The 13,062-nt window shown below is 39.4% G+C and overlaps 1 protein-coding gene and 1 pseudogene across 1 annotated transcript in view; one reads left to right on the top strand and one right to left on the bottom strand.

Moving 5' to 3' along the window:
- mtx2 (metaxin 2) overlaps window positions 1-13,062 on the top strand; it is a 113,136-nt gene that overhangs the window by 90,438 nt on the left and 9,636 nt on the right. Inside the window, exons 5-8 of the mRNA XM_080198919.1 lie at window positions 2,936-3,012; window positions 3,494-3,586; window positions 3,785-3,823; window positions 5,416-5,541. Coding sequence (XP_080055045.1) covers window positions 2,936-3,012; window positions 3,494-3,586; window positions 3,785-3,823; window positions 5,416-5,541 — 335 coding nt within the window. The remainder of the gene's footprint in view (window positions 1-2,935; window positions 3,013-3,493; window positions 3,587-3,784; window positions 3,824-5,415; window positions 5,542-13,062) is intronic.
- On the bottom strand, window positions 1,959-2,100 carry LOC145350416 (U2 spliceosomal RNA; annotated as a pseudogene).

Raw genomic sequence — 13,062 nt, 5'->3', positions numbered from 1 at the left:
TTGCCATCTAGTGCACCAATCTCGCCATTGCTAATGTGTTGCAAATTTTGCTGGTTTTCTAATTGGAATATGCCACAGTGAGCTTGGCAGGTAATCGGTCATTAATTGGTGATCTAAGAACTGGAATGCTGTCACATTCACCATTTCAAGCCACTGGAGAGTGTCATTGAATAGAATTCTTAAATGCATCCCTTTTCAACTTTGAGATTTCTTGTCAGTTTCGCTACAGTATGTGATCTATGAATTCAGACCACTCCCAAGCCAGTACATTATAATGATTAATTTAAGCAAGCTAACCTTGAATTTTTAAGTTGAACTTGATTTTGTTTTGAGTGGGACTAAAGATTGCAAATCTTTGTGGACAGCATACATTTACATAATGGCATGCTAACTTTCCTCTGAGTAGATGGGCTTGAAATGTCTTTTAGGCACATGTACAGCAAATTACTTTAAACTGTTTAAAACAATGGTAATTATTCAATGCATTAATTAGAAAATATATGTTTCTGTGTGATTGGCTTCATTTAAGAGGTTGTGCTGTGGAGAAATCAGTGGAGAAAACAGTAAAGTGACCATTTAAATTCTGAAAATGATCTGGTTGATTGAATGGACTGTGGACATATGAATTAATATTCATATTAAAATTCAATATTCATATTAAAATGCCAGATGCAGGAAGTGGATTCTCAAAGATCCTGGTTCAATCTTTGCAACAGTGATCTATTTTTAACAACTGGAAGGTTAAATCCAATCTTGGTGCAATAAATCATGTTACTGCCAGACCACTTAGACCATTATTTTTAAATCTTAAATGGCATTGGTGTTGAAAACTGGCTTGAAAGCAGCAGGTTTGTAATCACCATTGATTTTACTGGGGCAGAATTCTGATAATGATCTAACAGTTTTTGTTGAGGGTAATGGCAGAGTGGCACAAAGATTGCAAGAAAATAATGGTACAAGTTACTACGATGAATCCTTTTGGGTCCTGATGCTTATCCTTCCTTTCGTCTAACTAATTTACCTAAAAATGTTGTTTTCACCAGCATGATATCACTCCTCTCCAATATACTTCTCTTTAGTATAGACCAATGTAAAGTACTTAATGAAATGCCTATACCATTTCTTTGATTATCATCTGAAAAATTGACAATGCTTTCCTCTCAAGTCTGCCTCCTTTTTAACAGTTCTAACCTTACTAAAATACTTTACTCTTCAGAATTCGTTCAGAACTGTGATTCAATTATTTTATTCCCTCACATGTTTGACTTATTACCACCCAAGTTTTAAGGGGAGAATATATTTTTTTTTCCCTTTCATGAAACTGATACTTCATTGCTATCTGATTTTATAGACTCTGATTATTTTCTGGAATCTCTCCCAAGTGGCTATTATTGACATATGTCAATGGTCAGTGTTTAATACTGTCTTCAATGCTCTCTAAGCTCTTTGCAAATCATTGCTAATCAAAATTGGTGCTTTACTGCTGTTGTTATTTCATGCCATTATCCAAGAATGACCTGAAACTTTGCATTTGTGGTTTATCCTTGATATTAAGGTGATTATTTGGATTGTCTGCCATGAGTAGCAGAAGCTTCAGAAGCCTATCAATCAGAAAACAATAGGTAGTGTTTTGTCCTTGCCAACAATGTGCTGAGGTGACAGCTCTAAACAAAATTGTTGTATTTTTGTATGCCATACAAAAGACCACTGGGTTTCAAATACCAAACTGAATTCTGGAACATTCAGCAAAAATCCAGAAGTTCAATTAAATGAAAAGAATTTTTTTATATATTTTATTCCAATTCAATCCAATCAAATCAAATCCAGTTCAGAGTCCCAACAAGTTGACACATTCCCGATCCAAGCTGACAAGACAGGGCTCTCACCTCCTGTCTTGGGCTTGATCTACATGATCCAAGCTGATCGGAGTAGGTATAGCTCCTCCTCCAAGGCTTGATCTTATTTGCATCTTAGCCAAAAGGCTGAGATGCCGCTTTAAAAAATTGCTTTCAAGTGAAGCTAAAATGTAACCTAATGACTTCAACCAAGTACAGCATGTCAATACTACACTTGATCTTAGCCAAAAGGCCGAGAAGAAATTTAACTTATTCAATCAGCATGCAGTCATGACTTTAGTTGCAAGTATTTGTTTGGGGCTGTTTTTCATTTGGGGCTGTCTACTATTTTGATACTACTTACCAACTTTTTTTAATTTTATGGTTTGGAATGTATGCAATAATGTTCTCCCAATTCTAATTTTAAATTGACTCCCAATTCTGCGCTTATTCACAATTAATTAACCATCAGCAGTGTTTTCGCTTTCCCTTTCAGTTGTTGTAATAGTACGGCTAATGTTTAGTCTCAAAGCGAGTAGCTTGATGGCTGGTATTGGCAAATTTTAAAAATCAAGTCTTGTATTAGAGGATCTCATGCGGCACTTTGCGGATACATAGCAAATAGGAAGAAAGGTGAGGTCCTCGAACCACTTTGAGTTTTCCCACTCATGGGATTTTCTGTTGCCTCAGTGACCAGCTGAACTGTACAGACTCAGAAGGGTGAACTTGTAATCAGTACTGACTTCATCCTAGAAAAAATGTTCACATCATAAAAGTTGCATATTAGTGGGTTTGACTAAATATAAAAAGTACATTTTTGCTGTGCAAAATGCGCCTAAGTGCACAACACAGTTTTTAAAATAGTAAACAAATAATCAAATGAAGTGCTGCATTTTTCCCCCAGGCTGTGTATTTATGTTAGTACATATTTTCAAAAAGGGCCTTTTAGTTTACAATTTCTGAATCTCTGGTTTTTGTTCTCATGACATTTTGGAATAAAATTCTTTGCTTTCATTTATTCAGTGCTGTTATTTTTGACAATTGTTTCTATTTCCACTATAAAATTATTATAATAACCCTGTGATTGTGTTTTGCATTAGGCAAGGCTCCCTTTATACATGTGGGTAATCATGTTGTATCAGAACTTGGCCCCATAGTACAGTTTGCAAAAGCCAAGGTAAGAAAAATTACAGCTATTAGCATATTTTGTTACTGACTATATATGCAGCTTCATCTGTACTTTTAGGCAGTGTATTTATTCAGAAATATTTATCTCAGTATTTATTGCCACTGTGCGTATTGATTCCTCAGCGTAATAAATGTGTAATGCTGTCCCATAAAAAGAAATTTCAATTTAACTGGGCATGGATAACTTTTGGCATTTCTAATCCTCCAAATTCAACTTAATTTAGTATGGTACTTTTAAGGACAAAAGATAATTTTGTGAACCAAGAGTTTATCTTTTCCTAAAATAATTACACAGTGCAATCTACAGATGTTGGAATTATTTTGACTTCCATTTTGCACAATTTGAGTATGGTTAGTAATGAGGTTAATTAAAAGGAAATTGTGTCTGTACAGTATTGGTAATTATTACTTGACTGCATTATAAATTTATCTACTGTTGACTCTTGTATCTGCATAATCTCTCACTTTAGGGTCACTCACTCAGTGATGGACTGGATGAAATTCAGAAGGCTGAGATGAAAGCCTACACAGAACTGGTGAATAATATGCTGTTGACAGCTGAGGTATGCCAGATCAAAGGTTTATTATATCCTTGTTTTCTTAATATTATAAACCCAGAACAAACAGCCCAGTTCGGTCTTTTCTGTTTCTATGATTAATGATTTCAACTAAAGCTGACATGTTTTATGTATTTTTGCAGTCTGCAATCAGATGTGTGATTAGTTCTTAACTAACTTTTGGCCATACGTTTTACTTTGTAGCTTTACATACAGTGGTGTGATGACAGCACATCAGCAAAGGTGAGAAATCTGGCAGTATTTACAATTAATTTAATCAAATGGGCATGTAATTTGCATGTGTGTCAACATTGGGTTAGCTTTAGTACTACATCATGATTGAGTTCTTGTTCCATTTCAGACGTGCTGCTTTCACAAATGTTCTAATGCAGGGTAACTTTATGCAAAATTCTGATTATCCATGGGTGTGTTTTGACTCGATCAAGGAGTGCAAAGTTGCAGCACCCCAAGGATATAATTTCTTATTTGTTTTCGGGATATGAGCATCATTGGCAAGGCCAGGGTTTATTGCCCATCCCTAACTGCCTTAAGTAGTTGATGCTGAACCACCTGAGTGGCGTGCTTAAGATCACTTAAGTTTCAACCACATTCTAGGTCTGGAGTCACTTGTAGGCCAGACTGAGCAAGGATAGCAGATTTTCTCCATGTTGGACATTGGTGAACCAGATAGATTTTTACGACAGTCCACTAATTTCATGATTGTTATTGATGAGATTAGCATTTTATTCGAGATTCATTAATTAATTGAATTTATATTTCTCCATCTGCCTTGACTAAACAGTCCAGAGCTGTGACAGAAGGCCAAGATTGCTCAGATTACCAAAAGACCATAATGCCAAAATTAACAGTTTCCAATGATTGATTATCAGATAGTGGCACAAACATGAGTACCCATTAAGTCACATTGGCAACATGGCCCAGGATTTTAGTATGCTCAGTAACTGAACTATGAAGCAGAACGGTTCAAACACAATTCTAATGAAAATGAAAGGAGATGAAAAGATAAGAGTAAAGTCTAGAAATTCTCAAGGGTAGAACATATCGAACATTAGGTTCCTTGCAGGAATTTTTGTGCCTGTCTGTGAAAACAGTTGGCTGAATGAAAATGGAGTGAAGTTATGGATCACTAAAGTGTAGAATAGGTTTCCTGGTGGTCAGCATAAGGAAAACTGTTTATTAGTGTGGCCCATGTTGAGATCTCAAAGAATCAATGATATCAACAGCTCCCTGTTAAGTTGTACTTTTGAGTGTAACTCAGTCTTCGGATGTGTGCCTCAGCAAACCATTCAAGGATAATTTTTACACTGAATGGAGTGGGTGGACATTTAACAGAGAAAAAAAAACCAACACCAAGTGGAAATATCCATGCTGTCCTGCTTAATTTTTTTTGTGTGGTGTCATTATCAAATTGTGCACAGATTATCATCAAATCATCCAAAAATATGTGGTATATCCAATTGGAGAGGAGGGATGATTCTGAAAGTGAAAGTGCCACATCTGATTCAGAGTTGGGATCCTTAAATTGATGCCATGACAAAAGTGACATGGAACGAATTTGATGAATTTAGATGTTAGAAAATTAGAGACTTGAGATTCTTGAGGAGAGAGAATGAAAAATCAAGTCTGGTCTGGTTGAGCTGGTGCTAGCTCATTCATTTGTTTCTGAATTTCAAGATAATCACAACTTTAGTCAATGTTATTGCTGCCTAGAAATGCTGTATTACTCCAGTTAAAGGATCAACTGGATTTTTCTTGATATTTTGTAGATGGTGTAAAATTAAAGACCTTTAACTAATCAAACTTTTTGATTTAAGATAACACGTTCTCGATACGGCTCTCCATATCCTTGGCCTTTAAACCATATTTTGGCCTATCAGAAGCAATGGGAGATAAGACGCAAGATGAAGGCAATTGGATGGGCTGGAAAATCTCTTAAACAGGTCAGTTATTTTTTCATTGTTGCATTTATAACTTTGTTTTCCAACTCTAATCCAATCTTGATTATAATACAAAAATTTGTGTTGCATGAAGCTATTTTAAAATAAATTACATGAAGTGAGATAGAACTGATATTTTAGAACTATCCTAGATTTCGAATGTTAGAATGTTTTTTCCTTAAAAGTCCATTGGGCCAAATATTCCGATGTTCAGAGTAGTGAAATCTGGGCATAAGCCTGTGTTGTGCACCAGGACCCTGTGGAAATTCAGATACACATGTGCTCTCTAATCGCCCGCAAAGTTTAAAATTTCCAGGTGGCTGATGTGTATTGCCTGGGACACTCTGCAAATGCGTTTGACCCTGAGCTACCCACCTGACGTGGCCCAACTGTTCCCCCTGGCCCCACCACTTGCTCACTTGCAAAATCAGTATTTGTACTGAAAGCAAACATAGAAAATGAAAATCCCCTACTGAATGTTCACATTAATCACAACAACGGACTACATCAAGTTACTGCTATAAACTCAGTTCAATGTTAAGACTGTTAATTCCAAAAAATACACTACTCAGTTAAAATTCAGAAGAGTTTCATACTGGGAAACATAGAATTATTGAATCCCTGCAGTGCAGAAGGAGGCCATTCTGCTCATCGAGTCTACACTGACTCCCTCACCCAGACTCTCCCCATTATCCCAAGCATTTAGCATGGCCAATCCACTTAACCTGCCCATCTTTGGAATGTGGAGAAAACCAGAGCACCCAGAGGAAACTCACACAGCCATGTGGGGAATGTGCAAACTCCACAGAGACAGTCATCCAAGGCCAGAATTGAACCTAGGTCCCTAGTGCTGTGAGGCAGTAGTGCTAACTACTGTGTCACCCATCATATCCTATCATTAGTTAATGCTGTCCAAGAATGTGATAATATCTTGACTAACAGAAATATACTTAAGCAAGTTGAATGCTACAATTTTAAACTCTCTTTTGCTTTTTGACTTCATAAAGTTGTAGTAATAAACTGCTTCTGAACTTTGATTAAATACCATAGCCTGTGGCCCTGGCAGCTAATCTACTGTGAAACTGTTTATTGCCTTGCACACTTCTGACAATTTATTACTTAAATCTGTAACATGATCTACATAGCATTAGTCATCACTCTACAGATTCAGCACATCTTCTCACTTATATTCTACTGATTTCACAATTTACTTCAGCATTTATTTGGTTTGATAATTGTTGCTGAATGGTGAGAAGGCATTTTAAGTATTCTCTAGATTAGCTAGTTCAGTACTGTTCATGCAGTATGTATGCCATTAATTTTTTAAAGAATGTGCAAATCCATATACTTAACTGCATTAAACTTAATTTGTGTTTTGCCCACTTTAATTTTACCTGACTCATTTTCTAGATGTTTGGGTGCCTTAACGCCATCTGCTCCAATTTAATATCTGTAATTTTGATTGGTTTACATTGGATTCCTGAATACAATTTCACGATATGGATTAGAAACTATGGGGGTTATGGTAGTGATCGAATGATCACAAATTGGCGGAGGCCAAGCTAAAATGTTTATAATAGTACTGTGTTTAGCTTTGGTCACCAAGATACGGAAGAAACATTTTATGCTTGAACCTTGCTATGAAATCTGAGAGGCAATGTCATTACAGTCTGATAGTAAATTAAATGCAAAATCTAAATCTGGAAAATGTTTTAGAATAAGAAATCAAACTGATGACAGGTACGCTTAACTGCTGTCTTAATCCTTTGCATCAGTGTTTGATCAGTGGTATCACGGTCACCTCTAAATCATAAGGCCAGGAGTTAAAACGTTGCTCCACAGACCTGAGGTACATAAGCTAGGATGATATTTAAGTCCATACTGAAGTAGTGTAAGAAATGCTGTCTTTTAAGTGGGAAGTTAATTTGAGGCCTTTACTCCCTTTTTGGGAGAAAGTAAAATATAGCATGGCACAATTTGAAAAAAGAGATGTTTTCACTGTGTCCTGGCCAATATTTACCCTTCAATCAGCAACACTAAAATGAATTATTTGGTAATTTTTCTTATTGCTGTTGTATGATCTTGCTTTGCACAAATTGGCTAGTGTATTTCCTTAAATTGCAACAATGACAGCTTCAAAAGTACTTCATTACATTTTAGGGCTTTCTGAGATTATAAATTGTATTTGTTTAAATGTAAGTTCTTTAAAATAAATTATTTTGTGCAAAGAGTAGTCAACCTTTGAAATAGACCTCTGGGAAAACCTCACCATCATTTATGGGGGGGAGATTGTAAGCTTTTCTAAATGGATGAGCGAAGATACTTTCTCATCTATATTTAGTGTGTAACTTGTGACATTCAGAGAGATTTACTGTTTAGGATAGTGTGTTATTAAAAGTGAGTGATTAGTTTGAGGCACAGTTTGAACTGTTCAAGGATAGTCCTTAGTTCCTATTTTGAAATGGACCTTTACAATCTCTATTATTATGGTATGCACTATTTGGTTGACAAGTTAATTCCTGGCATTTAGTGAAGACATATTAATTTAGTACTATTGCATTAACCTACCATATCAGTGCAGGAAAATGTTCATTGGCAATATATTGGCTTTCTAAAAAAATGCAAAATTATGTCATTACATTTTTAAATAATTCAGTGATTGTCAAGCAAATAAAGGAATTAAGTATCATTTTGGCAGCACAGACAAATGTAGATGTGAACTGTTAATCAGAATCATTGGTATTAAGGTACTAAGCTTTGCAACTGTTGGTGCATTAACCTAATTGCATCAATGTGTGACTATGGCAATCTTCAGGATTTGAATATTTGTTTAACTAGCAAGCTTGTTATTTAAAAACAGTTTTCATGCAATGATTTTGAAATTATACACTGAGACAGAAGAATATAGGGAAGTGGAACTCTTTAGACTAGAGTATGTTATAGAAATGGGAAGATTGGAGTTTTTGAAAGAAAGAGGGAAGAATAGAAAGTAAAAGGTGGGTACAGGTGATGTCCTTATTATGTATATTGATTCAGGCTTTTTAGATTTAATAACTTAGTTTAGGGTTAAAGTTGCAATAATGAAGTTATTCCTGATGTCTGAGTAGCTCAATATAACAAAATCCAGTAGAAAAATGACATAGGTCTAAGGTTGAAGGCTGGAATTTGGGCTGTAAATCAATCAGATAGAGTAGAGTTAATGCAATCTAAGCTGCATGCCTAACTTTTTAGAGTTTAAGTTTATTTATTAGTGTCACAAGTAGGCTTACATTAACATGCAAAACAGTTAGTGTGGATTGGTTGTCAAATAGGAGGCAGAGAGTGGGGGTCAACGGGTGCTATTCGGATTGGCAGACGGTGACTAGTGGAGTGCCCCAGGGGTCGGTGCTGGGGCCTCAGCTTTTTACCATTTATATAGATGGTCTGGAGAAGGGAACCGAGTGTAGGGTGTCGAAATTTGCTGATGACACCAAGATTGGGGGAACGGCAAATTGTGCGGAGGGTGTGGAGAGTCTGCAGAAGGATCTAGATAGGCTGGGCGAATGGGCCAGGAAATGGCAAATGGAATTTAATGTTGGCAAGTGTGAGGTGGTCCACTTTGGTAGGAAGAATGGTAGGAAGGACTATTACTTACGGGGCGAAAAACTGCAGCAGGCGACGATGCAGAGGGACCTCGGGGTCCTTGTGCATGAGTCGCAAAAACCCAGCTTGCAGGTGCAGCAGGTGGTCAGGAAGGCGAATGGGATGCTGGCCTTCATAGCGAGGGGGATTGAATATAAAAGTAGGGAGGGCTTGCTGCAGCTGTATAGGGCATTGGTGAGGCCGCAGCTGGAGTACTGTGTGCAGTTTTGGGCGCCGCACCTGCGCAAAGATATTTTGGCCTTGGAGGGAGTGCAGAGGAGGTTTACTAGGCTGATACTGGAGTTGAGGGGGTTGAGCTGTGAGGAGAGGCTGAATAAACTGGGCTTGTACTCGTTAGAGTTTAGAAGAATGAGGGGAGATCTCATTGAGACGTATAAGATGATGAATGGGATGGATAGGATAGAGATGGAGAGACTCTTCCCGCTCAAAAAAGACAGTAGGACTAGGGGGCACAGCCTCAAGATAAAAGGGGGGCGGTTTAGAACGGAGTTGAGAAGGAACTTCTTCACTCAAAGGGTGGTGAATCTCTGGAATTCTCTGCCCGTTGAAGTGGTGGAGGCTGCCTCGCTAAATATTTTTAAGACGTGGGTTGATGGGTTTTTGATAAGAGAGGGGATTAAGGGTTATGGGGAGAAAGCGGGAAAGTGGAACTGAGCAGCGACAGATCAGCCATGATCTTATTGAATGGCAGGGCAGGCTCGAAGGGCTAGATGGCCTACTCCTGCTCCTATTTCTTATGTTCTTATGTAAATCGCCTAGTCACCACACTCTAGCACCTGTTCGGGTACACTGAGGGAAAATTTAATATGGCCAATGCACCTAACCAGCACATTTTGGGAGAAAACCGGAGTACTCAGAAAAAACCCACACAGACACGGGGAGAATGTGCAGACATCGCATTGACGGTGTCCCAAGCCGGGAATTGAATCTGGGTCCCTGGCGCTGTGAGACAGCAGCGCTAACCAATTGCATTGGAAGTGGCTGCTGACAGAGTATGCATACTCAAAGTTAAATTGAAGACAGGTATAAAGTAGACTTGCATTTCTTCGACTTTAGAAAGTTGAGAAATGATCTAATGGATGAGCCAGTTCCCCTGCTGTGAGAATCCAGAAAAAAGTGGCATGATTTTAAAATTGGAGCTGGGATTTAAGGGTGAAAACAAACAGCACTTTTATTTTGCATTGAGGAACACTTTTACCCAAAAGGTGATGGGTGCTTGGTCAATTCATAGAATCATAGAAACCCTACAGTGCAGAAGGAGGCTGTTCGGCCCATTGAGTCTGTACCAACAACAATCCCACCCAAGCCCTATCCCCGTGAACTCATATTGGCCCACTAATCCCTCTAACCTATGCATTCTGAGGGCAATTTAGCATGGCCAATGCACCTAACCCACACGTCTTTGGACTTCCAGAGAAAACCAGAGAACCCGGAGGAAACCCATGTAGACATGGCGAGAACATGCAAACTGCACACAGACAGTGACCCAAGCCAGGAATCGAACCCAGGTCCCTGGAGCTGTGAGGCAACAGTGCTAACCACTGTGCCAGCTCAAAATCAAAAGAATTTTACAACACAAAAATCAAAGAAACTGAATACGAACAATTGCATATCTAGAATAGTCAATTACATTAAAGATGCTAAAGGTACAAAGAACCTAAGTCGAGCTTGTACTCTAAGTCGAGCATCTTAACTTCACTTTCCTTCTACACCTATTTGATGTATATGCCAAAAAGTTAAGTCAGACACTTAAGAATTAACCACTAGGTCTGAGTACTGTTTCAAAAGTTGAAATTTCTTGCACCTTCTGCTTATTTTCAGCAAGGATTTCCCTTCAAATTTCCTTCAGCAGTCCCACGGTTGTAGCTCCCTATTCAACATTGGCATCTTACATGTGGCCACCTTGGGCCAGAATTCTCCTCGTTCTACTATTCCTCAGCTCTGAAGTTTTGCATCTAAAACTCTTGCACTCACTTTCATACACTCACTCTCATATTCTGATCAGCTTGACAATCACAGAAATCCAGCTCACTGTTAGCAGAATCCTTCAGTTAGCAAGAGTTTTAACACTTTAGCAAACACACGCAATTTCATCTGGATTTTGCTGGAAAATGTTCCCTGCAACCAACTTGCTCAAAACTCAAAGGGGGGGAGGGGGACAATCCTCCCATCCCACTGCACTAATTTTCTAGTGCAGCGGAGTGGGAGAATCTTGCAGCCAGGCATTCATGCATGCGTTCCCGCCATGAGTGCATCTCCCAGCGATGGATTTCTGGCAGTGTCAGATCTGTGCTGGAAACTGGCGAGAAGACCAAGTAAATCATTTTAATATATTTTAAATCTGTTTTTAATCTAATTGGTGGGCCTGGGATTGAATTCTCCAGGCCCACTAGTCTCTCCCCCATGCCAGGAGTATTTCACTCCAGCAGGGTTACACTAGGTCCCCATTTCCCCGGGGAACTATCAGGACAACCCCACTGAGTAAAGGGGGGCACCAAGGCCCCCCAGAGGTCAGATGGCAGGGATATGGTGCCTCCAGGGTATGGGCAGCATGGCAGTGCTAACCTTTGCTCCTGGCACTGCACAGGGGCATGGGGTGTGAAAGGGGACGGTGCCTGGGAGTGATCAGTGGGATCCCCTGCCGCTCTACCATTTGGATTGGGGGATTGGTCGGGGCAGGAAGGAGGCCAGCAATTGGAGCAGACTGGGGGGGCGGAGGGGGGGGAAGGTGGTCTGCACTGGGGGCAAGGGGGGTGATTGCCACAGTGGGGGATGGAGATCAGGGCAGAATGGGGGGTGTCTGTCAGCTGGACGGTCAGCACTGCCCGGGGGGGGGACAACTGGAGATGTGAGCAATCCAGGATGAGGGAGAGGGGGTTCAAGGCTGGCCCGGAAATGGACTGACAATTGGGGGAGCAGCACTGCGGGAGTCCCAGGTTGGCCAGCAATTGAGCTGGCCATCAGATGGGATGTTGACAGTTCGGGGCCACTGCGTATGTGCAGAGGCCCCAGTGATTTCAGTCTTCCTGGTGGGAATCGGCCCCGCCCGTAATGTAATGATATTTATGCTGGTGGCCTCTGCATTGCACAGTGTGTGGGAGATTCTAGTGTGAATTCCCACTGAAGAAAACAGCATGAATTGTTCCAGTTTTCTTGCAAATTCAACACTTTGAATTTCTTTGGGAGAATTCCACCCAAATCAAAATTAACTTGCTTGAACACAGCACCATACTCACGATCCACTCCCCGCTTAAAATTAAGTAGTTGACCCTTTGCTTCACTACTGTTTATCCCCTGGGTAACTTAGTCACACGATCATTTATTGGAAGCAAATGCTCAACCAGAAATCATGTCCTAGAGAAGTTTGGCTCTTAAAGGGACTGTCACTACACCACAAAATGTAGGCTTCCCCAAAAAGTATTCCAGCCATCTCATGTCCCTTCTCAAAAAAAAATCTTTACTGAAAGAAGTTATTTTTCACTATCCCTTAAAATACTACAAATTTTAACATTATACACATTTTAGCAACTGTCATGTCACATACAGTACGCACGCAAGTTCTTTCTTCCTCTAACATGAATATTTCTTTCCAAAGTAAATGGTTGCAGTGTCAGACTCCAGAAACAAACGGAGATTCTTGATTTGAAATTTCTCCAGAAACACTAGTGGATTATGGTCCATGTAGATCACACTCTCCCCAGCAGTTCCGGAGACATACTTGTCAAACTGTTGAAGAGTCAAATCCATACTTAATGCTTCCCTTTCAACTGTGGAGCACTTTCATTGACAAGAGTTAAGTTTTCTTAAAAAATAACTAACTCTATGCTCTGTCAGCATAGACGTAATAACATGGCCCCCATGTCCACATCACTAGCATCAGAA

Source organism: Carcharhinus amblyrhynchos, chromosome 11 (assembly GCF_965287045.1).
Source record: "Carcharhinus amblyrhynchos chromosome 11, sCarAmb.v2.hapA, whole genome shotgun sequence".
Classification (NCBI taxonomy): Eukaryota; Metazoa; Chordata; class Chondrichthyes; order Carcharhiniformes; family Carcharhinidae; genus Carcharhinus; species Carcharhinus amblyrhynchos.
This window is presented reverse-complemented; position numbering and strand designations above follow the sequence as displayed.